Source organism: Canis lupus, chromosome 10 (assembly GCF_003254725.2).
Source record: "Canis lupus dingo isolate Sandy chromosome 10, ASM325472v2, whole genome shotgun sequence".
Classification (NCBI taxonomy): Eukaryota; Metazoa; Chordata; class Mammalia; order Carnivora; family Canidae; genus Canis; species Canis lupus.
This window is the reverse complement of record NC_064252.1, coordinates 35276794-35301507: the sequence shown is the minus strand read 5'-3', so window position 1 is coordinate 35301507 and position 24714 is coordinate 35276794. Positions and strand designations below refer to the sequence as shown.

At 54.5% G+C, this 24714-nt stretch overlaps 1 protein-coding gene and 1 long non-coding RNA gene across 8 annotated transcripts in view; one reads left to right on the top strand and one right to left on the bottom strand.

Moving 5' to 3' along the window:
* Window positions 1-24714, top strand: part of SH3RF3 (SH3 domain containing ring finger 3) — a 355665-nt gene that overhangs the window by 253190 nt on the left and 77761 nt on the right. For all 6 annotated transcript variants that reach the window (XR_007413521.1, XM_049115371.1, XM_049115369.1 and 3 more), the window contains 2 exons: window positions 13426-13505; window positions 23119-23289. Coding sequence is in view for 5 of the 6 variants with exons in the window: in XM_049115371.1 (XP_048971328.1) it covers window positions 13426-13505; window positions 23119-23289 (251 nt within the window). In the remaining variant the exon portion in view is untranslated. The remainder of the gene's footprint in view (window positions 1-13425; window positions 13506-23118; window positions 23290-24714) is intronic.
* LOC112669433 (uncharacterized) lies at window positions 3290-10872 on the bottom strand. 2 transcript variants are annotated; one of them, XR_004803074.2, is made up of 5 exons: window positions 10471-10872; window positions 9939-10043; window positions 8560-8733; window positions 4307-6979; window positions 3290-3748 (listed from the first exon to the last, which is right to left on the bottom strand). It is a non-coding gene; the product is annotated as an uncharacterized LOC112669433 (long non-coding RNA). The 2 variants fall into 2 exon arrangements; XR_007413522.1 differs by lacking the exons at window positions 4307-6979; window positions 8560-8733.

The window sequence follows — 24714 nt, the reverse complement described above, 5'->3', positions numbered from 1 at the left end:
GAGGCCACAGGTAGATGAAGGGGGGTGGCGCCGCCCACAGCAGTACCTCGTGAGGGTGGGGATTGATGAGCATCCTGCCTGCCAGCAGCTCACTGGTCTGTCCCCAGCGACAACCAGGCCCAGCTGTGTGGGCCCAGGGCCTCATATACCCGCCGTGCAAGTCCGAGGACCCTTCCCAGAATCCAGCCTTTGCAGCAGGAGGCTTGCACATCCCCTGACACAGCTCTGGCCCCACAGCACCAACGCGACTGGTCTGGGTGCAGCCTGGGCTGGGCCTTGAGAGCTCCTGGCCTCCTGTGTGTAGCAAGAGGCACCAGCACCTCAGACACCTGCAGCAGCCCTTCTGTCCCCCTCCAGGCAGTAGTGCAGGCCAGCGCGAGACATGAGCCCCGAGTCCACACTGGATGACCAGCACCCATCGCACCTGGCACTGAGGATGCCCAGGCACAGCAGTAAAGTGCTAACAACGGGACAGTTGGGCACAGCGGGGCAGTTGGTTGCCCTAGATTTCTCTTCCCTTCACTGGACCTCAGAGGCTGTGGGACCTGTGCTGGGTCCCAGAGGCCTGTCCGTTAAGCCAAGGATGCCTGGTCCCTGCCCCCAGGGCAGTGGTGGAGGAGACTCGAGGCATTGCTGCAGGACAGAGCTGGGGATCCCGGCCATCTGGATTCTTGTTTGGTGTGTTTCATGCCACAAGGGGAGGCTTTTAAAACTTTCCAACCGCAGGGCTGACCCCACCAACGAAACCCATCAGAAAGGGAGGGTGGTCTGGCTGTAATAGCCAGGCCCATGTGCAGGGTGCTGTGTGACAGTCAGTGAGCTCTGGGAGCCACATCGGGCTCCCATCCAGGTGGGCTCAGGTCTGCTCCCAGGGCCTCATTAGATACCCTGCTTGGAGAGGCAGCAGTTCCCTGAGGCTTGAGATACCGCTTCCCTCTCAGAGCTGAGACAGGCTCAGGATGCAGTCCTAGCACCAGGCAGGAGTGAGAGTGAGGGCTGAGAAGGATGCCGAGCCCTTGAAGCCTTTGCAGGGGGTCAGCTGTGCAGCAGGACACTGTGCTGGGCCCGAGGCTGGCACACTGTACCTACCCTTGGGGCTGTTGCTCCACGGCTCTGGCTCTCAGAACAATTTGCATGTTGTTAAGGGTTGTTTTCAAAAAGGAAGAAAAGAGGATGGAGATAGAGGAAAAGGAGACAGAGAACAAGCCAGAGGCTGAAGTATACACTCCGTGGCCCTTGACACACAGGCTCACGTCTGAGGCAGCTTTGATGGCCTGGAAAGGCCGGGAAGGCCAAGAGGTGAAGAAAAGGAAGAGCATGGCCGTCGTACGGCTCACCCTGGGTGGGAGCGTGGGGTCCTCAGACAGAACGAGAGGAAGGTTCTGACTTTGGCCTAAAGTTGAAAGGCGCAAACACCAGGTCCTCCCTGGCCTGGCACTTGACAGGAGGCTGGGAACATGGAAGGTTCTGGAATTCGAGTGCCTTCGCCGTGGAGGGTACTGTCGGACACCGCCTTGTTGTGAGGTTTCTGCACACCCGTGGGAATCCTGAGGCTCTAGAATCTGCCCGGGGGGTTAGTTCCGGAGAGCCAGGGGCACAGGGATGAGGCACAATGGGTAGGAGCCAGAAGGAAGGTGGCCCCTGGCCAGCCCACTGCCCCTCCGCTTGGCTTCCCCTTTCAGTACTGCCGGTGGAGGGTTTTCCTCCTCTCGTGTTCTGCCCGTGTTCTTGCTGTACTGTGTTTATTTCTTCTTGCCTTCAGTCATCCAAGGCCACTATGGTAAATTCCCACTCAGAAATGTGGGCTCCTCGTGTCCAGCAAGGAATGATCATGGGACCTTGTGTCGGAAGGATGGCCACCTGATGGAATGTTCCCCCTGGACCCACAACGAGAGTTGGGCCTCGGGTTCCCAGGGAGCTGTGGGGTGAGGATGGTGACACTGTCCAGAGAGGGTGCGTGCCCCGCCCCGCTCCTACTCCTAGAGCACATGGCTCCCCACTCGGCAGGCGCCCTCAGCTCTGCCATGGCTCCCACCTCCACCCCTGCTGCCACACCAGCCAGCCCGCGCCACCCACAGGTCCTGTGTCCCCGCCCCTTGTCCTTCTCCCTGAGATCCTGCAGCTCCAGATGCTGTGGGCACGACCCCTCCCTGGGTTCCTGGGAGCTGGGCCCACACTCCGAGCACTTTCTTGCCCCATGTGAACATCAGCCTTTCCCTTGTGCCCCGTGCCCGCTCCCAGGGGCTCTCATCTAACTAGCAGCCAGGCCGCGCACTGTCCACGCTCTGCCTTCAGGCCTCACCCGATGGCGGCCCTACACAGGGACCTCATTCCAGCCACATCAGAAGAGCGCAGCTGTCCTCTTCTGTCCTCAAGCCCGCTTCCTCATCTTTATCCCATCTTACCCAAACTGTGCCACCCCCCTGCCCCTGCTTGCCCTGTCCCCTCTGCCATCCAACTGGGAGTCGCTCTAGTTCCACAGCCTATCTCCCGTGGTGTCAATCAGGGTGATGTAGACCATCCACTGTAACAAACCACTCCTGACACCGGTGCAGCCTGACACAGGCATCATGCGCCGGCCGGTGGGTCGGGCAGCCCTCCTCTCCCTCCTCCCATAGCCCTGCCGTCTACAGCACACAGCCTCCAGTGGGAAGAGGGCCACAGAGGAGGCCTTTAGACATTCCAGTGCCTCAGCCTCAAGACAGTCTACGTGGCCTGTCCTCTCAGGTCATTCCCGTGACCTGATCCCCGAGCCCCAGCATAGCTGCCAGGGGGTGCCAGAACAGCCTGACAACTCCAGCCACACCCGGGAGCCCCTTCATTTGTGGCACCCTGTCTGCCTTGGTTCAGGCTGATTCCGAAGTAACTCTCTGCTTCTGGGGTTCCCCAGAATCCACCGGTAATAAGGCTGATCTTTCCACAACTGCTTCTGGAACTCTGCATTGCCTTAGGATTGACTCCATGTTCCTTAAGTTGGCCTGCAGAGCCCTTCCACTTAGCCCCAGATTCTTTCCAGCTTCCCCTGTCACTGTCCGCTCCCACGTTGGCTGCCCTGCGTGTAGCCTGTACCACACAGCAATGTGGCGCGGGCTCACCCCTCACCGTGACCTGTGCCCAGCCCGTCTGTGTGTCCTCTCTCCCTTCCCCTCTCATCCTCCCTCCACCTGACACAGACACATCCCCGTGTGGGAAATCCCTGCTCACTTCCCCTCTGCAGCTTTCCATGGCTCTAGGACACCTCGTTTCCCCCCAACCAGATTCATTTGCTCTGTGCCTGCAGGACATTTTCCATACATTTATTGTGGAAGATGTAGCCTCTGTCATTTGTGTATTTGGCCACCGCCCTGAACCTCAGGTTCTTTGAGGGCAAGAACTAGGTGCTGGTCACTTCTGTACCCTGGCACCTGCCCTGCAGCAGAGTTCATACCCATTCGATTTCTTCTTGGGTGAGCATGGGGTCTGTGTCCGCTGCACCACATACTGAATGGTCTTGCTTACTTAATAATGTGATGCCAGAGATGCTGCATGGCCTCCCCACTCTTACCAGCTCCCTGAGGGGAGGCAGACAGGGTTCAGCTGCAAGGTGGCCAGCTGAGGGGCTCCCAGGGGCACAGGGTCAGCTGAGCCTCAGATGGCCTGCCCTGCTCACATTTGCACCTTTATGAATTATTTCTCCCTGCCATTTGGAGAGGTCAGAGGGTCAACACCATTCCTCATGAATAATGAAGCAGCACTCAACATGTCCTTCCTGCGGGAAGAGGGAGGATTATCAGAGGAGGCACAGAGGAGAGGTTATTCAGGCTGACTCCAATTTTTAAAATGCAGTCATTTGCTGATAGAGATCATTGGATCAAATTAGGAGGTGATTACATACATTTTAGAATCATTCCCTCATAAACCAAACAGGAAACCAAGCGAATGGCTAGAGTCATCACCAGACCGCCTGAGGAACCTCTGTGGGTTCCTATAGCCCAGGAGAACCCCGGATTGGCATGTGTAAGCCAGGTTATGCAACAGTGACAAGCAGCCTCAAACCCTCAGTGGCTTCCTTCTCACCCAGCCGTGTTGGCCCCGGGCAGCCCAGGGCTGTGACCCACGGTGCCCTCCTGGGACACCACCAGATGGCCACGGGCCAAGTCTGACCCACTCCCTGTTGTGGTGAATGAAAGTTTCACTGGAACACAGTCACCCCTCCTCATTCATACATCATCTGTGCGTGTTTTCGTGCTGGGAAAGGGCTGTGTTAGATGACTCACAGAGCCTAGAATACTCATTTTCTGGCCCCATATGGAAAACACTCACTGACCTCTGTTCTGGAATGTCTCATCCCTGTGGCAGGGGTGGGCTGTATGGGAACTGGTGCAAAGGCCCTGCTCTCCTTGCAGGGGTGGAGAGACAGAGTCTAGTTGGATACCCATAAGGAGAAGAGATCAGCCCCCGGAACCTGCACATCTGTTTGCAGATGTTTAACTGTTTACACAGAGGCCGAGAAGCTTGAAGAGGCTGCACTGCCGTCTGCAGACAAGGACAGTGGAAGAGCTGACAGTTGTAGACTGAAGGCAATGTTTTGATGCTAGTTGGTGTTGGGCCGCCTGCGGGTGCGTGCTGGCTCCCCGGCCGGCTCTGGGCTCGGTCTGTGAAGGGGCCAGGGTCACGGCCGGCTGGCCCTGTCCAGCAGGGGCAGGCTCCTTCACCAGACCCCGAATGTTTCTCAGTGTCGGAGTTAGATGGTTTACGAATCAACTTCTCACAAGCAAACAGAAACCCTGGAGATTAGGAAAATGCCCTTTGAAATCCATGGAAGGGGAAGCGTTTGAAATTCAGCAGGGAAAACATCAAAAGAGAATACCCCTTGAGTGTCTGCCCGCGTCTGAGAAGTAATTAGGAGAAGTCTCGTTGGAAGCTTCCAGGGCATCTTTAAGATGCCTCCTACAGCCACCTGGCTTCAGGGGAGCAGGCCCAAGGCTCTCTGCTCCGCTGCTCTTAGCTCTTATCTGGGGCCCAGGACGAAGCCCTGGGTGGGAGGGAGCACAGGGGCAGTGCTGATGGAAGTGACGGCCGCTCCGTTGCCGTCAGCCCTAGGCCACCAGGCTCCGGCACCACCCAGGTGGAGAATGCTGCTTAGTGGTAGCATTTCCACAGAGTTAGGAATTGAACTCCATGCCTTTAGAAGGAGCCAGAAAAACAGTAACAAGTGAACATGGGATGAATTTTAAAAATCCCATCCTGAGGACTTTGTGTGAGGAGAACTTCCTTTTGCAACCCTGAGAACTGCTGTGAACATGACTTACCAGCTGTGGGGACAGAGAACCGTGGCCTGGCTGTTTTCATCAGGTACCAACCAGGTTTCTCCTGTGGCTATGACAAGATGGGAACCATACCCACGGTTTCTGTCTGTGCCTCAGGCTGTCTGTGGTGGGTGAGGGGAGACGTGTCAGGGAAGGTCCCTGGGGTCCGTTTGGCACCTGGTAAGCTCCCAGAAGCTCTGGTGGGCGCCTGCTGGCCCAGGAATGCAGGCAAGCTGCTGGTTCCCTCAGGCCATCCTCTCAAGTTTAGTGGACTTTTGTGAAACCAGCAGCCTATGGAGCCCAGCCTGCAGAACCCACCCAGCCCACCAAGAGCTGGGAACATGTCCATGCGCTGGGGGGTAGACAGTAGGAAGTTCTGTGCGTGAGCACAAGGGAAGGGCCACGGCAGGTCAGAGGAGGGAGGGCAGCTTTGCTTCTGGACGGAGCCAAGAGAGAAGGAGGCAAGCAAGAATGGGCAGCAGGGATCACTGAGTTGGCTTCCTCCGGGATCTTCGTGTGCCCTCAGGGCTGGTGTGAAGCACCGTTTCTCGGTAGGAGGTCATGAGGATGTTCAGAGTCTCCCCTCTCACCCTCTCACTTCCTGGTCACCTCACCTGCAGCCCGGCCAGCCCCAGCCACTTCCCAGAGCACACCTTGCCAGCTGCTTCTTCCCCACCCAGGGCATCGGTGACCCAGCAAGGCCTGGCAGACCCTGCAGTCTTCCCGGACCTCAGTCCCCTCCTGTCCCCTGAGCTGGCACAGCTGGGCGGGCACCACCACCGGCTCTCGTAATGGCACCACAGCCTGTGAGCCTCACTGACCAGGTCTGCTGGTCCCTTACGCTCCCTCAGTGCCCGTCACAGAGCGTCCCCACAGCAGGCTCGCAGAGGCACGGGTGGGAGGATAGACACACAATTAGGGTTGAACAGATGGTTTCTCAAAGCCCGCCACTCTGGCAGCCTCTCGCTATACAGGAGGCAAGACATTGGGCTATGACTAACGTACACTTTGTGCAAAGCAGGATACAGATGCCCTGGGTTGTATGGCCTCACACGGAGAAAGGAGTTGCTCTGTCTACAGGGGCTGCTGGCACCTTCCTATGCTGAACCATCAAGCAAGTCGATTTTCATTCCCTAAACTGGAGTCATTTTGTGGCTGCTATTCTCCTATATCTGTCCACCATTTTTTCTTTTTTTTTTCTTTTTTTTTTTCTTTTTTTTTTGCCTTTTGCCTTTTGCCTTAAGAATGTTCTGGATGTTGGCACAGCTGTGGCCAAATGCTGGCCCAGTGAGATGAGGGCAGAAGCTGGAGGTTCATCCTATCCCACCAAGAGCAGGTAAAGGGCCAGGTAATAAATATTTTAGACCTCGTGGGCCATGTGGTCTCCGTCATAGCTGCTCCTGCTCTGTGAGCAGAAGCCGCACGTGAGTCGGTGTGGTTGGGTGCCGTGAACACCTCACTGACAGAAGCAGGGAGCAGCCAGATTTGAACTGGGGTGAGTGTGTTGACCCCGAAGCCAACCACGGAGACTCAATGAGGCCTGTACATGCAGAGTTGCAGTCAGCAGCTTGGATGCTAGAGTCGGATGCTGGTGAGCACGTCCCAACTCCTGCAGGGAGGACGGGCAGGGGGCAGCACTGGAGGTGAACAGAGGCCTCCTCCCTGGGCAGCCAGCCAGCTTTCCTGAGTGCCTACGAGAGAGCAGGGGAGGTCATGTGGGCACAAAGCATGGCTGCCCTCTCTCCTGGATGGACCATCTTGTGCAGGCTCCTAGCCCCTGACCTCACGCTGCTGGCCTGAGCTCCTCCAGCCGAGGCCCCCACCCTGCCTGGCCCAGGTAGGCCTCCCCAGCCCACATCCCCTGGGCCAGGGCCAGGGAGGCACCCCTGGACCCACTGGCCCTGCAGGCTATGTGCAGCTCTTTTGGAAGCTAAGCAGAAGAATCAGGCCATAAATGTTTCATTCTAAAGTTTTCTTTAGGAAGCACGTTCCGTGTTCCAGAGTAGAATGTGATGAATAAAACATGCTCATTTCACTGCTCTTTGGGGTGATGACAGTGTTTTCTGGACTCATATTAAAAATTAAAATGAGATGTTTCTCTCAGGGTCCCAATGTGTCCAGGAGGGCAACTAGGAGCCCCCACACGGCCTGCCAGCCACAGAATCCCTTTTTCCCTGTTGCTAATCCTGACAGGAAAATAAAATAGCCCACCTTCCAGGACTGCTCAGGGCCCCATGAAAATGAAGCTCTGGGCCGCGGGGGTCTGGTAACAACCAGACAATTTAGAATCTGGGGTCCGTGGCCTCAGCATGGCAGCCAGAAACAGGCTGGCCTTCCAACCAATAGAGGCCAGGGCACTATAAAGAGATGTGCAGGGCACTCTGTGAGTAGCAGTCCAGGCTTCATCGACTTTCTGCTCCAGAGGTGTGTGAGCCACTCACGTGTGCAGTCTCAGGGGTCTGTCTTTGGTAGGTAGGGAAAGGAGGCCTGGAAAGAGTGAAGCTTGCCTTGTGTGTGTGATTACAGAGCTTGCTGCCCCTCGGCCTCCTGACCAGTGCATGTCCTTGGAGGGCCGTGGGCGTGCATGGCTCCAGGAAACAGCATTACTAGGCTCCTTGGCATGGTGTCCTGCCGTAGAGTCACCCAGAAAGAATATGACATGCATCTGTTTTATCAGAGTCAAAGACCTTCCTTGTGACAGACCCAGTGGCACAGCTCCATGGTGCACAGGGCTGGGCTTGGCTTTGAAGTCAGGGCAGAGATGTCCACCTGCTGACCTCTGAGACAGGATATCTTTTCGAGGGCTGCATTCCCAATTATTTTTATCTGAAAGCAGCTGTAGTTGCTTCTCCTTCCTTATTTTTATCCCTGCCTAATTTTTCTCACTCCCACCAAGGCTTCGCTAATCCCCTAAGGCACAGAATCATAACATTAAGCCATTGAAAGCCACAGCACTATCAGCCCTGTGGCTCTTGCCTAGGAGGAAACAGGCCTGGGTCCGAGGCCCAGAAAGCCCTGTTTGGTGTGGGCAGAGCTGGGGAATGAGAGGTACAAAACACCTGGGGGTTGCATTAAATCCACCTCAGACTAAACTTAGCTTGTCCTGTATGTTCTCAGAACAATTCATTAAGGGTGTAGCAGGGCCTCCTGTCAACACAGTGCCTCCCAGGCCCTGGCAGGATGCTGAGGACAGGGAATCCAGTGCGATGCACTATGCTCATGAATTTTTAATCTAAGTCACTTAAAGGAGAGCCCCTTTTTGCTGTGATACCTGCCAGCGGTTAGCAGTGGCCTGGCTGCCTCTTGGGCCACTCAAAAGGGCCCACGATCTCGTCATTACGCTCTGCTCAGCTGAGCCTGCGGTCCTCTGTCGTCAACAGCTCTGTTGTCAGTGGAGTTACCTCGTCCGCCCGCTGGCACCAGCAACATTTCTCATCACCTCCTACTAATAGTAACAAAAACGAAGATCTGATGCAGAGCAGGATGGATTGAAAACCCATCTCCATCAGAAAGTCACACTTTGTTTTTTTCTGTCCCTGAGGATAGAGCCCTGCCTGGTGTAGCCAGTCCTCAGCAGACATCCTGGGAGGCTTTTGCCTTGGGCTCTGCCCTGCCTGGAGGAGCGAGTCAGATGCACACACTGTGCTAAGCATCAATCCTCCACCTTATCCATCTTGACCTTTGAGAAAAAGCACTTTCACAAGTGTGACGTCTCTGCACTCCTCCATCCCAGCTCTAAGTAATGGTTTGCTGTGCAATCCCACATATTTGCTTTATAGCATAGACATATCAAGTGTCAGCAGGAGGCCAGGGCTCCTGCAAAGCTGTCAGAAGGCCCCTACCACTGGTTTTATTTAGGTGCACAGCCATGTCTGAGGTGGCTCCACATGCCTGGGCAGCCTGGTCCTCCCAAGCCTCCTGACCCTTGGCTGCATGGAGTGTCTTGTGTTGGGTCCACGGGAGTCGGCAGGTGCCAGCAAAGATGGGGCCTGGAGCCCTAGTGCCAGCCTGTGGGCCCAGCCTCCCCACTGGCCCAGGCCTGGCAGATGGAAATCTGTCTGCTCTGTCTCTCCTGGCCACATACATCATTGCTTCTGGCTGGATTTTTGGCTTGAGTGGCTTGAGGACACTGGGGAGTGGAGACCTCTGACAGGCTGCCTTATTTATAGGCAGTGAGACTCAGAGCCTTCCCACATTGGGTCAGCGGTGCTTTGCATGTGAAGCGCTGGTTTGGACTAGTTGCCTGATTCGGGAGAGTTTATTCAGACAGGAGGAATGTTGAAGAAAGCAGGGTTATGGGTTGGGCTCCACGTGTCTCCATGACACCTGCTGGCCAGCAGATTGCCGATGCCCACATGCTGCTGCCAACAGTCGCCCAGTGGCTGATCTGAAGAGTCATCCCCAGGGTCCTCTCTTGTCCCCTCCTGGCATCACCACAAAGATGGCATATGTAGAAACCAGGGAAGCATGGAATCACTGTCAACCAGAGTGTGACCTTAAAACAGACCTCAAATAATTGAGCCCTGTTATTCTTTTTGTATGACTTTGGAAATGTCAGAAAACTATAGTCACTTGTTATTATTAAGATGATGAAAGACTTTTAAAAGGGGGGGGTCTGTACTGGGTGGCTCAGTCAGTTAAATATCTGACCTTGGTTTGGGCTCAGGTCATGATCTCAGGGTCATGAAATTGAGCCCCACGTAGCATCTGCTTGAGATTCTCTCTCCCTCTCCTTCTGTTCTTCTCTTTCTCTCTCTTAAAAAAAAAAAAGAGAAATAAAATAAAATGATGAAAAACTTGTACAGACTTAAAAAAAAATTATCCCAAACCCCAACTACCATTATAATTACCAGTGTTATCATTCGATATATGTACATTTCTAGACCATTTTTTTCCCCATGGAAATCTATGCATCTTTTGATGGACCTCATATGTCCACTCTATTGTGGTTGTGTGGGGCCTGTGCCATCATCTGCCACCAGGCCCTCTACCAGGAACATGTGGGCTGGTTCCGTAGTTCAAGTATCTTCTATTATAAAAAGCTCTGCTGTGAGATCCTTGTCTGCCTTTTTCAGATGTTTTAGGGCTCATTCCCAGCAGAAAACAGCTGGGTCACTGGGTTCGACCCCCAACCCCTCCCTCCATGTGCAGAACTGAGCTCTGTCCACAAGTCTCGGCTCACCTCTCACAGCCTTTGCCAGGAAGGCAGGCCTCTCTGCTCCTCCCTCGCCTGCCTGGCCCTTGCGCCTGCACCCTACAGGCCTGCTGCTCACAGAGGTCCTGTCTGGCCTGCCCCCAGGCGCTGTGTTCCATGGCCCTGCCTGTGCTGTGACATGTACAAAGCTTGTCCCCCCAGCATGAGCCCCGTATGGGGGTCAGGGTCCTGACAGTCGGGGCCAGCAGAGGTCAGCTAGCCCAGGCCATGCCCTCCAGGCCTCACAGCCCTCCACCTGGCTGGCACATGCTGTCCTGCCTCGTACATGGGCAGGGCATTTCCCGTGAGCTCACTGGTTGTGATCATGCTCAGCTGATGAGCTCCATGCCCGAGGTGCTCGCCAACACCTGCTGGCCATGTCTGGTGTGGTGCCACCCCTGCCCACGCCCACCACTGTGACCAAACGAGGGGCCCTAACCTTTCTCCCGTGGCTACACACACACTACATACCTGGGGGACCTGGAGCCTGGGGGCACACCCGTGGAGGGCCCTCTGTGGACGATGGTCCCTGGCCAGCTGTGGTGAACTACACTGGCAACTGTCCCGAAAGGAAACAGTCCTGAGCCCTTGGTGGTCTCCATCTCCTTCTGGGGGAGGGCCGGGGTGATGAGCAAGCAAGAACTTTCTCTCCGTTCAGCCCCTCCTACACAGCACTCTGGAAATCCAGCGTCTGTGCACCAGCTACGGGGACACAATCCTTTGAAAATCAAAGTTCTCTCTCCCAGGAATCTAGATCCTTTGAGACTTGGAGTTGCCTGGGAGACGCAAGGGAAGTCACGCTCCTGCTTGCATGTTCCATTCTGCCAGGGACCCTGTCATCCAGACGAGAAGTAGAAGCTTCTTAGAGGTGTAGGTGTGCTGTGGTCTCTGGCACCTTCCTGGTCTGGCTGCCTAGGCCACTGGGAGCACGTAGAGCTCATCGGCTGAGCAAGGTCAGGACTGGTCAGTGAGCTGAGGAGAAACACCCCCTCGCCCCTCCACACAAGCAGGAAAGCGACAGGACAGCCACTTGAGTCGTACAGTTGTCCCGGGGTCTATGCCAGGTACATGTCTCATCCCATCCTTGTGGTTTCTGCTTCCACTGGCCCTCCCCACCCGAGGACCACACGTAGTGTCCTGCCCACCTCTGCCAGTCGGAGCCACGGTGCCCTGCCGCCTGCTCCCCCACCTGCCTCTACCAAGGCACTAGCGGCTCCCGTGAGGTCTTCCTGAGCCTGCCTGGCGCCCTGGTCATCTGGATCCAGTTTCCTCCAGGATCCCTGCCCTGTCTCTTGCTGGGGAGCCTAAAAGGGAGGAAGGGAGGACCCCCGACTCCCTTGACTTTGAAGGGCATGGATCCCACCGTCCTGCAGACACGGCCAGGCATACCCATCTATATCAGCGTCCAGGGGCTGCTGTAACCGTACCACACGCTGCGTGACTCAAAGCACTGGGAAGTTACTGTCTATCAGGTCTCAGGTCAGAAGTCTGAAATCAGGATATTGGCAGGATTGGCCGCTTCCAGAGGCTGAAGGAGGCTCTCTCCCAGCTGCTGGCTGCCCGATCCCTGCATCACTCCTGTCAGCCTCTGTCTTCACATGGCATTTCTTCCCCGATGGGTGTCTCTGTTCCGTCCCATACTCGTACAAGGACACATGTCACCAGAATTAGGGCCCACCATCATCAGGTGATCTCATCTCAGGATCCCTACTTTATGCTATATCTGCAAAGACTCATTCCAAACAAGGTCACCTTCACAGGTAGCGGGGGCTACAGCGTGGCCGTTTCTTTTGGGGGACGCAGTTCAACTCATTGTGGCATCTACTACCTCACCCAGGAAGAAGGATGTTGCCCTGGGGAGTGTGGGGACAGGATGGACAGGCAGGGGGTGAGGGCCTGGGGCTACAGGGTTCTCACCAGATCATCCTGTGGCCCAGATCCCTCCACCTGGCCTGTCACTACTTCCCTTGGCCGGTTTAACATGCTTCACAGGCTTTAGTGGGGAGCAGCTCAAAGTAGACCCCCCTCCAGCCATCTCCCTGTATAGTGAACACTTAGCTGTGAACACTCAGGTCCACTGCAGGGGATGCTTGCTCGGCCGACACCTGCCCCTCCGTCACTGCCAAAGGACCAGTTTTCCTTTGGGGTTAATCTCCAGCTCCTGGGAGGTCAGCCTTTAAATGAGCTTGTGCTTTGTCACATGAAAGGTTTTGTCTGGGTCTGCAGGACGTCTGCAGGACGGTGGGATCCATGCCCTTTGAAGTCGAGGGAGCCGGGAGTCCTCCCTGGTTTGTCTTCTTTGACAAACACAAGAATAATTAATGCAAGTTCTAAGAAGAAAAATGGGTCTCCCTACATTGCCTTCTTCTATGTCAAGCACAGTGTGATGCTGACCAACCCAAACCCAGGCCCAAAGTATGCTTCTCTGAGCTGTTCATTCCTAGGGGCACCTGGAAGCTGCTTTGGGCCAGACGTCGGTGGCCACCAAGCGCCCTCCAATGGGCTGGGAAAAAATGCTACTCCATTCACATTCAGAGGAACTATTGAAAGAGAAGTTTAGTGTCATCGTAATACCTATTCAGTCCCATTTTTGTGGATTATTTCTTTGGGCTTCCTCTTTCTTTTACAGGGCCCCTCTTAATATTTCTTGCAGAGTTGATTTGGTGGTCACATATTAAATGTTGGCAAATCAAACTTCAATAAATATATATATAATAAATATATAATCAAACTTCAGTAAATTTAAATAAATATGTTTATATTTATATAAATGTTATTGACAAACAACCCAGGCAAGTGGAACCTAAGGATTTTGGAGGCTAGAGGATGGGGCTGGTGAGGGGAGAGCAGGTGCCTCTGGACTCCAGCCTGACTTTGCCCTTCTCTTCCCTGGGGCAGGAGCCTCCTGCCAATTCACTCCTATCTCCTCTTGTCTGTTTCCAGGACTCCTCTTCCTCTGCCGGACCTGCCTCAGCAGCTGAACAGCAAGGCACAGCTCCCAAAGTCCAGCTGCCCCTCAACGTGTGAGCTGCCGTTTATGTTTTTGGGGTCCTGTGTCTCCAGCACCTCCCTCCCGCCCCTGCTGGCATGTCCACATGTGGCTTCCATAGGATTCTCGAATTTGTTACCAGCTGGTAGTTTAGTTATGTGCATCCAGCAATGCTGCTGACAAGAGAGTGTGGAAACCAAAGTCTAGCAGGTTCTTTCAATATCATTGTCCCCAGGACATTTGTGAAAAGGGGGATATCCAAAAGATTTGATGGCACACGTGCCAGCCAATCAGGAAAGGACGGGGTATAGCACAGAGAAGATCCTGGAGGCCGGTGAGGAGGTGTAGAGGGCAGAGGACGGGGCGGTGGGCGGGCCTGCCAGCATGGGGCAGTAGCTGGTTACCAAGTGCTCGGAAGTAGCTCCATGTTTTAACAGCCACTACTGCCCTACAGTTAAGGCAGCTTATATCATAGCAGCTGCATATCATCCTCAAATATAACCAGATGAATCATTGCCAGGAAGTGAGATGCTTATCTTGTTTAGAAAATTTGCTCTTGTTAAATTACAGCTCTTAAGAGCTACATGCAGTTTAAAAATTCTCCATTTAAATAGTGTTCTGAAAAATTAGACTGCCTTCTACTCTTTTATTTGGCAATGAGCTCAGTTACTTGAATGGATGTTTTGAGGTGGAGAATATAAATTTGGCAAACAATATGGCAAAGTTGCATGTTCCACAGTCCCAGTGCAGGCCTTGGAGACACTGAGAACCTGCACTATTGTAGAACAGAAGGTATATTCCAAATGAAAAACAAAAACAAACAAAAATGCCTTTTGAAAAAGCAAGTTGCTGAGCTTCAAAAGGTTTTCTAGAAGCTTAAATATACTGGCATGTGTTCACCTATCTTTTTTAAACTCAGTTGAAATGTTTGTCTTTATTTGGTGGCAGACAGGGAATCCCTGAACATCTCCCTTTCTCTGCCCACTGCTGTGATTGCATTACCACGACCCACTAAACCAAAGGAAATTAAGACTTAACCTATTTTTTTACCCAGCTTCCTGAAGAGCACAGAGATTAGGAAGCTACCTTTAGGTATCTTTAGGCTGAAATTCAGGTTTTCACCCACCCTGGACAGAAGATGCTATCTTCTGACCTAGGGTCCTGATGTGCTCTCGGGGCTTCCACTCAAACCTGGGTGTCAAGGAGGCTGGTAGTGAAGGCCTTGCTCTTCTTGAAGAACTGACTGCAGGACCCAATCCCCAAGGAAATGACCAGCATCTATAGGAGACCATTAGGCCGTAATGTGGCTGCCCAAATGAGAGGCAGGACAAGGACAAGGCCCAGGGGTTTCATTTTGGGGTTTCCCCAAATGAATGCCCAACACACAGGCTCTCAGTAACGTTTTCCTTGTTCTGATGGCCACAGCCTTCCCCATCCTGGGTGCATCCTCGGCTTCTGGTGTCAGGCCAAAGCCCTCAGCTCTCACATGTTAGGTCAGCCACCAAGAAGGCTGCTCTGTCTTCGAGACACAAAGGTTACTAATATAGTCCAAGAATATTGTGAATAGCTACTGGGAGCCACAACCATGCACAGACCTTCCATGCTGTGGAGGGTTTTGTAATTCGGTATAGAGTATGAAGTGACCTTTCTCCTGCCCTTGCTCTGCTCTGGGAGATGAGGAGGCCACCGTTGTTCCCAGCCCTCTGCCCTCTCCCTAGCAGCCTTACCCCAAAGCACTGAGTCCCCATTTGAGTAACAGAAGGGAGATTTTTATTTGAGTAACAGAAGGGAGATTTATGTGTCAGATGATGTCACTTAAAAGATGAAAAGTATCTTGGCAGGCATGTGACTGCTGGTGACAGTGGTCGTCTGAGCAGCAGATAAGTCGTGGCCAGCGTCACGGTGATTGGCTGTTGTAAGTTAAATGTATGCTCTCTGCGGCTCTTTCTACTGTGTAACAAGCACCAGGGGAGGGGGTGCCACACGTAGCAATGTACGAGATCCATTTGCAGAGCACGACCTTGGAGGTCACATTTTTCATGTTGTTCTGAGGGAGGAGATGAAGCTGACCTCATCAGCTCATGGAGTAGGGAATGAGCCTAACCACTTCCCATCCTCTTTGGCTCCAACACGTGAGCCCTGCCGTGTATCCTGGTGACAGATGTCTGTGGGGGGAGTGCGGTCGCTCTTTATCTGGTCGTTCTTCCCAGAACAGTGCAAAAGTCATGTTCAAAAGTTTGAGACTGAGAGTGGGAAGTGCCTTCACCACAAAGCTGCAGCGGCCAGCATGCTCTGTGAGCCGGGGAGCCTGCACGCAGCAGTGCCCCTGGGCCTCGGAGAGTGCCCGATGAGCTGGGCTGGGCCAGTCAGCGTCCCTCCCACAGGCCCTCATTCTGTCATCCCTGTGGCACGTGGGTATGATTGCCAAACCTCAGCTCATGTGCCGGGGTCACGAGCCCATGTGATTGCGAGGCAGGACCCCTCAGGTCAGCCTGCAGTGTGGGGTGTTGTTATGTCCCTCTAGCATGTAAACGTGTCCACTGGCATGGGCTTCCGAGGGACCCAGTAGCCCTGACACGTGAAAAGGGGGTCTCAGTTTGCAAACCCAGTGCACGGAGGTGGCTGCTGGTCTTCAGATCTGTGGGATCTGTGCCCTCCCTGCTAACTTGTGCAGTGCTGGGAAGGTACCCAAGGTCCACCCCTGGCTGATGGACTCACTGCCCTTTATCTGCCTCCCAGGGGTGGAAATGAGTGTCGAGTCAGGAACAGCCCATCTGGCAAGGCTACGGTGTTACAGTACACTGGGAGTAGGCCACCGCTCAGGCTGGGGGCTTAGTTCTCGCCTCCCCTCTAATGCAGGCACTGCAGAGCCGGGGGAGGGGGGGTAAGACCAGAGGGGTGGGTGGAGAGGAGGGCCAGGCAAGGGAGGGGGCTGAGTCAGCTCCAGAGTCCCACCTCAGTTTGGCCCAGTCTCCCAGATGCCCTACTGAGGACTCTGTTGTGCTGGAGGAGGAGCAGAAGCATGGGTGGCAGGTGGGCCAACAAGCCAGACTGCCGTTCCCTGTTCGTCCCAGTGTGTTCAGGTCTGCATACCTGTGAGCCAAGGGCAGGCATGGCTGTGGTCCCTGAGAGCCGCTGGTTGTCTGGGAGGGAAACTTCCACACACAGATGGGTAGTTTATCCCTAGGGGGAAACCAGGAGCCTCCTGAAGTGTGTGAGCACCTGTGTGCCACCTGTGAGGTCTGGGAGCATCGTTGTGCGAGCCACAGAAAGACCAGGAGGGTGGGCAGAGCCAGTGGGGTTGCCTGCAGGATGAGCTCCTGGGTGAAACCATTCCATGGCTTAGTAACATTTCCCCAAAAGCTCCCTGTTCTCCCACTCTGAGCATTTGCAACCGCAGGCAGCCCCATCTGCAACCTGCATTGACTCACACCTCCCCAGCTCAGCTGCCACATTGTATGGAGGACTTACGTGGCTTTCTGAGCAGGGGTAGTGCCCCTCCCTGTCCCCAGAGCATCCTGTGCAGACCCCGTCATGCACTTAGGCTATCCTCCCCTTCCCCAGAGCAGGTGCTCCTGGGGCAGGCTTCTCCACCACCTGGATGCACCTGATCATCATTCTGCAGACATCCATTGAATGGTACAGACAAGGAGTGGGCATGTGTCATGCTAACCTGAGCTGTTGTGCTGAGAAGAGCAGGAGCAGAACACTTCACAGGAATAATTGAAAAGAATCTTTTACTTATCCTAGAAGAAACATAAGCAAGCCATCATATAGATGAGAAAGGGTATGAAATAAATGAAGGCACTAAAATACTTCAGTTCACTCCTTGATTAGGGCTGAAGAAAACTCTGTAGATAATTAACACAAGTGAACACCTTGCTATAGAAATGAGTAAGTAATACAGAGGAGTGATTGGTGTCCTAGAGATATCTGATAGGCTGCTGGGAAATGTCGATGGTGCATGATGCCAGACTGCTTGGCCACACCTGACAGTCGCCTCCATGTGTGCATCACACATCCAAGGGTGCTGGGGCAGGGGGCATGGGCCTGACCTTTCAGCCTGGGCTCACACGTGCAGGACTGCTTCAAGTCAGAGCAGGGTTGCCTTAGAGCCTAAAAGCCCACGTAGCCTACAGGATGGTGGGGAAGCAGGCTCTCTGAACCAGACTCTCCTACTATTGCATTAAATAAGGTGTGTTTAATGCCAGCCTGTGTATGTGAATCCATAGAGGTGACTTCTGAGCCTGGAGGAGCAGCCTCCTCCGATCCACATGTTTTTTAATGACCCTGAGGGGTCAGTGGAAGGCTGTGGAGCTGAAGGGCCTTTCGAAGGAGTGAGAAGTGAGAACAGGCCCTGGGAACCATGAAGACCAGGACCATAGGGGCGCCTCCTGTTTCATAGCAGGTGTGCATGGTCCCTGTAGACTCCAGCCTACAGCTCCGAGCACCCAGCTGGTGCCAAGACTACCAGCAACGCTGTCCTGGCTGCACCCAATGGAGGGGACATGGATGGAGAGGGAATGACAAGCTGTGGGGACCCGGCGGCTGCAGACATTAGGCTGACAGTGACCGGGGCCATCTGCCATTTGAGTGTGGTCCATCCCTTGCTTTCCTTGGGTCATTCCTAAAGAAAGCAGATGTCAAATGGCATATCCCCCCCCTTCCCCAACCAGCGCCTCTCCCCACACGAGCCACACGCTGGGTCTCTGCGGACACCACGTGCAGAAAAACGATCTGCAGAGCCATCTGCTTCTGCTCTTCTCTCTGAGGCCCCCAAAGGAAACCCAAGTGGGAGGGGCAGAGGCCCTCCACAGTGAAGTCAGATTTGTTCACATTCTAGTCCCCTGGCAGCGCACACCTGGAGGCCGAACTCGAAGGACTGAGATGGGAGGACAGATCACCATGAACAGAGCAAACGCAGGAGCGCTCAGCGCACACCCGTGCAGTGGCGCCAGGGGCTCCCCGGCTTCAGAACCCAGCCCAGCCTGGGGGCCTGCCAGCTGCCCCCACCGCCCCTCATGGACCCCCACCCAGCCCTGGGGCCCCAGAGCCCCTCTGGCCCAACTCCCTGCAGAAACAGGTCCTCAACCTTTTGGAGCCTCAGTTTCCCCAGCTGTGAAATGAGGGGTCGTCCCTGCCTTGGAGTTCACATGGGGCTTCAGCAAGGCCCCGTGACAGGCTGGCATGTAGCAGACAGCCCTTCCCCACCCCTGCCCCGTCCTGCCTTAGCTGGTGGCCCGCGGTGCCTGTGGTGGCCTGGAGCTCTGCACGACATCGGCCACTTGACACTTGAGGGTTCAGGGTTGTGTTTGAGGAGGAGCGGCGTGGCGTCCCTCAGAGGGGACAGCATCCCCGGGAAGGGCACCGTCAGTACTGCCCGTTGGCAGCACATGAGAGGCGTCTGTCCCCGAGCGTGGGATGAGCAGAATACCTGGAGCGGTGAGTTCCAGCGTCCCACATGCCCCCCGTGAAGGGGCACGCTGTAACCCGAGGCCCACGGCCGTGTGCTCGTGAGCGCTGTCCCTCAGCGGGTCTGGTGCCAGCAGTGGGTGTGGGCAGGGAAGGTGCTTTAGGCCTGGGGAGGACCGACCGGGTGGCGGGGAGGTTGTGGTCACCTCCAGGGTGCTCTTCCTCCTGCTTCGCTATGTCCCCAGGAACCATGTGTACTCCTCTAAAATGAGAGTGGAAGCGTGAGAGGAGACTTTTCTGACTTGGAAGGTTTAGTCTGGATGGCTTGAGGCCCATAACATCAAGAATTTTCTTCTTCTTTTTTTTTTTTTTTTCATTTTTGTTTTGATGGGGGAAGGCTGGAAGCTCCCCTTTGGTGCTGAGATGGGAATGCCAAGTCTTTGTTCTGTTAAATGGCATGGGGGTCTTCAAGTGTGGAGGGTAAGATAATCGGCTCCTTCCCAAAAGATAATTGACTTCCAGTTATTTGATGGCTACTCCCCCAGGATCACGAACATGACTGTTGAGCAGCTCCAATGGGTCCTGGGGTGTTTACTGCACTTGCTGTTGCTAGCGTTATATTTGAAATTTGCAGTGTACTTCCCCTGCGGTGGACGTCGGGTGCTGCTGGCCATCACTCGCTGAGCCTGGGGTGGGTGGGTGCGGGTCCCCCTGCACTCACCTGGGTCTGTCCTCTCTGGCATGGTTGGGTGGCTTTGAACTCCACTCAGCACACGAAGTCACTCTGGCCCCAGGGCCGCGAGGATGGGTGGAGAGGCACGGAGGAAGCTCCCATCAAAGGGACCTTCTGTGGGCACCCATGGGCCCTGTTTAGAGGGCTCTTGGACCCCCGGGAACTGGACAAGCTGGATGGGAAACTTAATCGAAGCTTTCTGGCTCCTGTTTCTCCTCCCCACTCTGCCTCACCTCTCACCCGTCCACGACCTCCCGCCCACCACCCTCTGCCTTCTCCGCTGGCTTCTGTCTGTCTGGTTGTTGCAGGACAGCTTGGGTCCCTGCTGGACAGACGCTGAGCTCCCTGCCCCCTGCCCTGTCTGCACCATCTGCCTCTCCTCATCCCACAGCCCCATCCTCCATGCCTTTTCTTGCCTCCTCACAATGCCGTCCCCTCCTGGCTTGGTCCCAGCTCCGTACTGACCTCCTGAGTGGGGAAGGCTGGCACCTGTTTGCGTGTGTTTCTGTGTCCGAGGTCAGCCAACAGACCTCAGGGCTGTGGGGGACGGTTTGTGGCACGCACCTGCACACTTGCAGGTACATGTGGACACACTCCCTTCAGCAGTCTTCATCTTGGTCCCAACACCAGAGCCCCTGTTTTATCTTCTTTTATCAAACAAGCACTTGTTGGGCATCTGCTCTGTGCCAGACACTTTCTCGATGCTGGGCGTAGAGCAGTGAACAGAACAGGGACCCACCTCTGCCCTTGTAGAAGATCCTGTGTAATGGGAAGTGGCCAGTGGCCGAACAACAGATGGGAGGATAGAAGGGAACATCAGTGCAAATATAGCACGTTGGGGGTGCCTTGGTGTAGGCCGCCCTGAGCCAGGTTTTGCGGTGAGCCCTGGTGGAAACACGTAGACGCAGCCCCCTTCCCTCGGCCTAGACGGGGCTCCTGTGGGCCACTTCTCACCATCCCCAGGAGGTCAGCGTGCTAGGCAGTGGCGGGGGGCTGTCTCTCGCTGGGATCCTAGCTGAGGGCAGGAGGATCTGTCACGTGAGGACTCGAGTGCTCAGGGCTGCTCACCTGCCCCCCGAGTGGGAAATGATGGTGGAAGCACAGAGCATTTACATTCTCCAACACCATGCCGTTTTGAACTTCCTCACCTGAAAGCAGCCTTTGGAAAAGGCCTCCCCAAGCAGATGGCACAGTGTGGAGCCTCTCCAGGACACCAGGTGATGGGCGGCCCCGAGGGAGGGGGAGGACACACCCCAGGCACTTGGGACTTGGTCTCCTCCTGGGCCTGGGGGTGGAGGAGGCAGCCAGTGGGGCACCGGCTGCTCGTAGGCCTCATGCGGCAGCATCACAGCTCCACGGGGGCCTCTGGGCTCTGCACAGGCCCCAGGACTGGGCGCGGTGGATGTCAGTGCCCGCACCTTGTCCAGGCTGGGGACAGGAGCCTGGTGCCATCACCCCTGCTGGGCAAGGGGAACAGAAGCAGCACATGGTTCCTCCCTCTCCAACCGAGGACACGTGATTGTTTGCTGAGGTCAGTGTTGTGCACACACACAGACTCCTAGGGCCCTCACCCCCAGCATGGCCACTGTGTACTCACAGAATCAAAAAGATTGTTTTCACACCCTGAAGAGACAGGAGGCAAGCAAACAGGATTTATGCTTCAATTACATTTCCCTGAGAGCAGGCACAAAAGGCATGCGTCGCTGTTGCTGTTCACCAGCCTCCCGCGGCCCAGCCCTCTCACACTCCTTCCCGTTGTGTCCATGCTGCCCTCGCTGGGGCCCAGGGCACCTCCCCACGGGGGCTGCCCCCAAGTGGTCACAGGGCAGGCTGCTGTCCCAGCGCAGATGCAGGTGTCATGTGGCTTTCCTGTTTGTCACCATCAGAGAGCTCCTGGGAGTCATCAGATGTGAAAACAGACGGATGACACCCAGGTTCTCTTTGTCACCTGGGCATTGCGTCAGAAACGTGGATCTTTCTGCCCTTGACAAGCAAGGGTGGGGGGGGGCCTCCAGTGATAGCTTCCTTTATCATCCCTGAAGCCCAGAGTCCTTCCTGGTTGTCGGCATTTATCTTTTCAAACAGTGAGAAATCAAGATGTAAGCCACCCTTTCATCTCTAAGGGAAGAGGGAGGAGTGGGGTCAACCTATAAACAAAGGACATTAACCAGGCAAGGCCTCCACTGAATGGAACAGAGGCAGGTAATGTGTTGGGGCAGGGCTGAGAGGAGTGTCAGCTTTTAGGTTGTTTTACCTTATTTTACTTTATATTAGGGACGAGACATCTTCATAGGTTCCCATTCTGTTCTAGCATGTTCTAGCATGGGCCTCTGAGAGTCAGGGGGCCTCCTTCTTGCTTGAACCCTGGTGAGTCCCATTTCTGTATTTGCCTCCTGAGAAGGCCCCTCCCGGGGTCAGGAGGGTGGTCTGTGAGCCTTCTGAGAGCCTCTGGTCCTGAGCCCATGGTCCTGGGAGAGCTCAGCGTGCCCACCAAGCCATCCATTCTGCCAGGGGAGCCAAGAGATGACACTTCTTTAAAATTCATTTTTTGTTTCTCATTGAGCTGAAGCCTCACCAACTTTCCTCCTGGATCTTATGAGCAACATAGTTGCCTGATATCTTTCTGTCAGGTTAAAACCCACTTCTCCAAACCCCCAAAGTAGCAAAGCACTTTGCAAGTATTATCCAGTCCTTGCAAGTGCCCTTTGGGGTTGAGGACTGAGGTCTCACTAGATACGTGACAAGAGGCTGGCCCAGGGTCCTGAGCTACATATACTACAGGCACAGCTTCTAAACCCGAGGCCAGGATTTACACCACTGGGATTGTTCTTGGTTTCCCTTCACATAGGCTTAAGACAAAAGTAGAATTTAAATAGTCGTGGCACAAATCCTGCAAGAAAGGATGCACCTGAGAATCCCCTAACCAGACTGCCTTTGGGATATCTTCCAGCTCATAATGACTGACTGAATGAACCAGGCAGGCCAGCGCCTGGTTAGATGAAATGAGAAAAATCCAGCCCAAAATTTGCCTGGTAAAGTTTTCTCTGGCTTAGAGCATCAGGCTTTAGATGGTGGGGCCCAAACACCAGTGATCTAATTCTAGCCTATTCTCCAGGACCTGGGATGAGTCCTGTGGGCTCACTGACCTGTCAGATGGGAAGGTGGTGCTGACCACCTGCCCACCCAGGTCAGCCAGCACAGAGCTGTGGAGTGACCTGGGCTCTAGGAGCAAGAGGCAGAGCCCTGTCTCCTCCCTGCACATACCTCTCAGGACCTGGTCCTCCAGGTGAGCAACAGCAGTGCTGGGTGCTCTCCCGTCCCTGCACCCCCTCAGTGGTTTATCATAAAGAGTAGGTCAGGCATGGTGCACACAAGCCCTGCAGGCATCAGCTACTTGGGTTCATCAAAAGATGAGCCCTCATGCGATCTAAGCGATGCCAGATGGCATCTGCCCACCCCTGCCAGCCATCACTTATCCTTAGCCCTGTTCTTCTCCCTGTAGGTACCTGGCACTCTATGCTTACAAGCCCCAGAAGAATGATGAGCTGGAGCTGCGGAAGGGCGAGATGTACCGTGTCCTAGAGAAATGTCAGGACGGCTGGTTCAAGGGGACATCCCTGAGGACTGGGCTCTCTGGGGTGTTCCCAGGAAACTATGTAACACCCGTCTCCAGGTGAGGCCAGTGTCAGTGTCGCTGTCTGGGAATGGAGGGAGCACCCCCACCCACGTCCCCCTGCCACTGGTTACAGCCTGAAGATCATGCTTCAGTCTGCACAAGCCCAACACCCATGCAGAAGTGGGCGAGGACTCCACTGCCCACAGGGTTTTGCCCTGTGAGCTCAGAGCTCCCCTTGAGCAAGGGTTCCACATGGCAAGTTTTTCACCTTCTGAGTTAGGTTCTGCTTGTCATTCACTCAGCAGAACCATCTTTGAGGGAAACGGATGGGGAGGATGAGCTGGAGTCAGGGCAGCAAGGGGAATGGAAATGGAAGATCACCCAGGAGACTGAGATGTCAAGTGTGTGCATGCACCTGTGTGTCCAGTGTTAGTCCAGCTAAGGCGTGTGTGTGTGTATGTGTGTGTGTCCTACACACAAACCTGTTGTGCATAAAACACACACATCTGCATACGTGCAAAAGAAACACATGTATTCTCAAAAGCTACTGAGTTTGACTGAATGACAGCATTGGGCTAATTAAACATTTCGTCTTCCTTGTGCTTTCCTGTCTTTTGCAAATATCCTGGTATATCATTTTTGTAAAACAGAAAATACAATATAAAAATTTACTCAAGAGGTTATCTGGAGCTGTCTGAGAAGTTTCTATGAAGATGAGGAGTCCACTGTTGGTCTTATTTGTCAGTCTTACGTGGAAACCTCTCATGGGCACAGCTCTGGGTTAACTACAGGACAAGAAAATGACATGAAGACGTGGCTTCTGGGTTTCTGCTCTCTGGGGGCAGGACTGGCAGAAAAATAACCCCTTAACGCCTCAACCTTGCCCTGATGGCTAGACGGATTGACACACCAGAGGGGTGTGCTGGCCGTGAGGTGGGCTCCTGGTCACGTCATCACATCCTAGCTTCCTGGGAAGGCCCATGATTTGTGAGCATACTTATTCAGTCTTTACAGTTTTTTCCCAGGGTAAGAGTAAGCGCAGCAGGTAGCAGATGTGATTAAAAAAAAAAAAATTCATGGGGCACCTGGGTGGCACAGTCAGTTGAGTGTCCAACTCTTGATTCTGGCTCCAGTTGTGATCTCAGGGTCCTGAGCTTGAGCCCCACATAGGGCTCCACGCTTAGCACGGGGTCAGCTTCAGAGTCTCTCTCTCTCCCTCTGCCCCTCCTGCTCATTCTCTCTCTCTCTCTCAAATAAATAAATAAATCTTTAAAAAACATTCATGGTTTTGGCTGGCCCACTGATGGAGTTCCTGGCTAGAGACGAATTTCAGAGCAGTTGTCAGGCCTGCTGGACAGTGGGGTCCTTGCCCAGAGCCTCCTTCCCATGGTGCTTGTCCAGAACCTTGACTTAGTGCTGCCAGCCCACCCCTGATTGAGGTCATGGCCTGGTGGTACTGGCCACACGGGCTGGGGCTGCCCA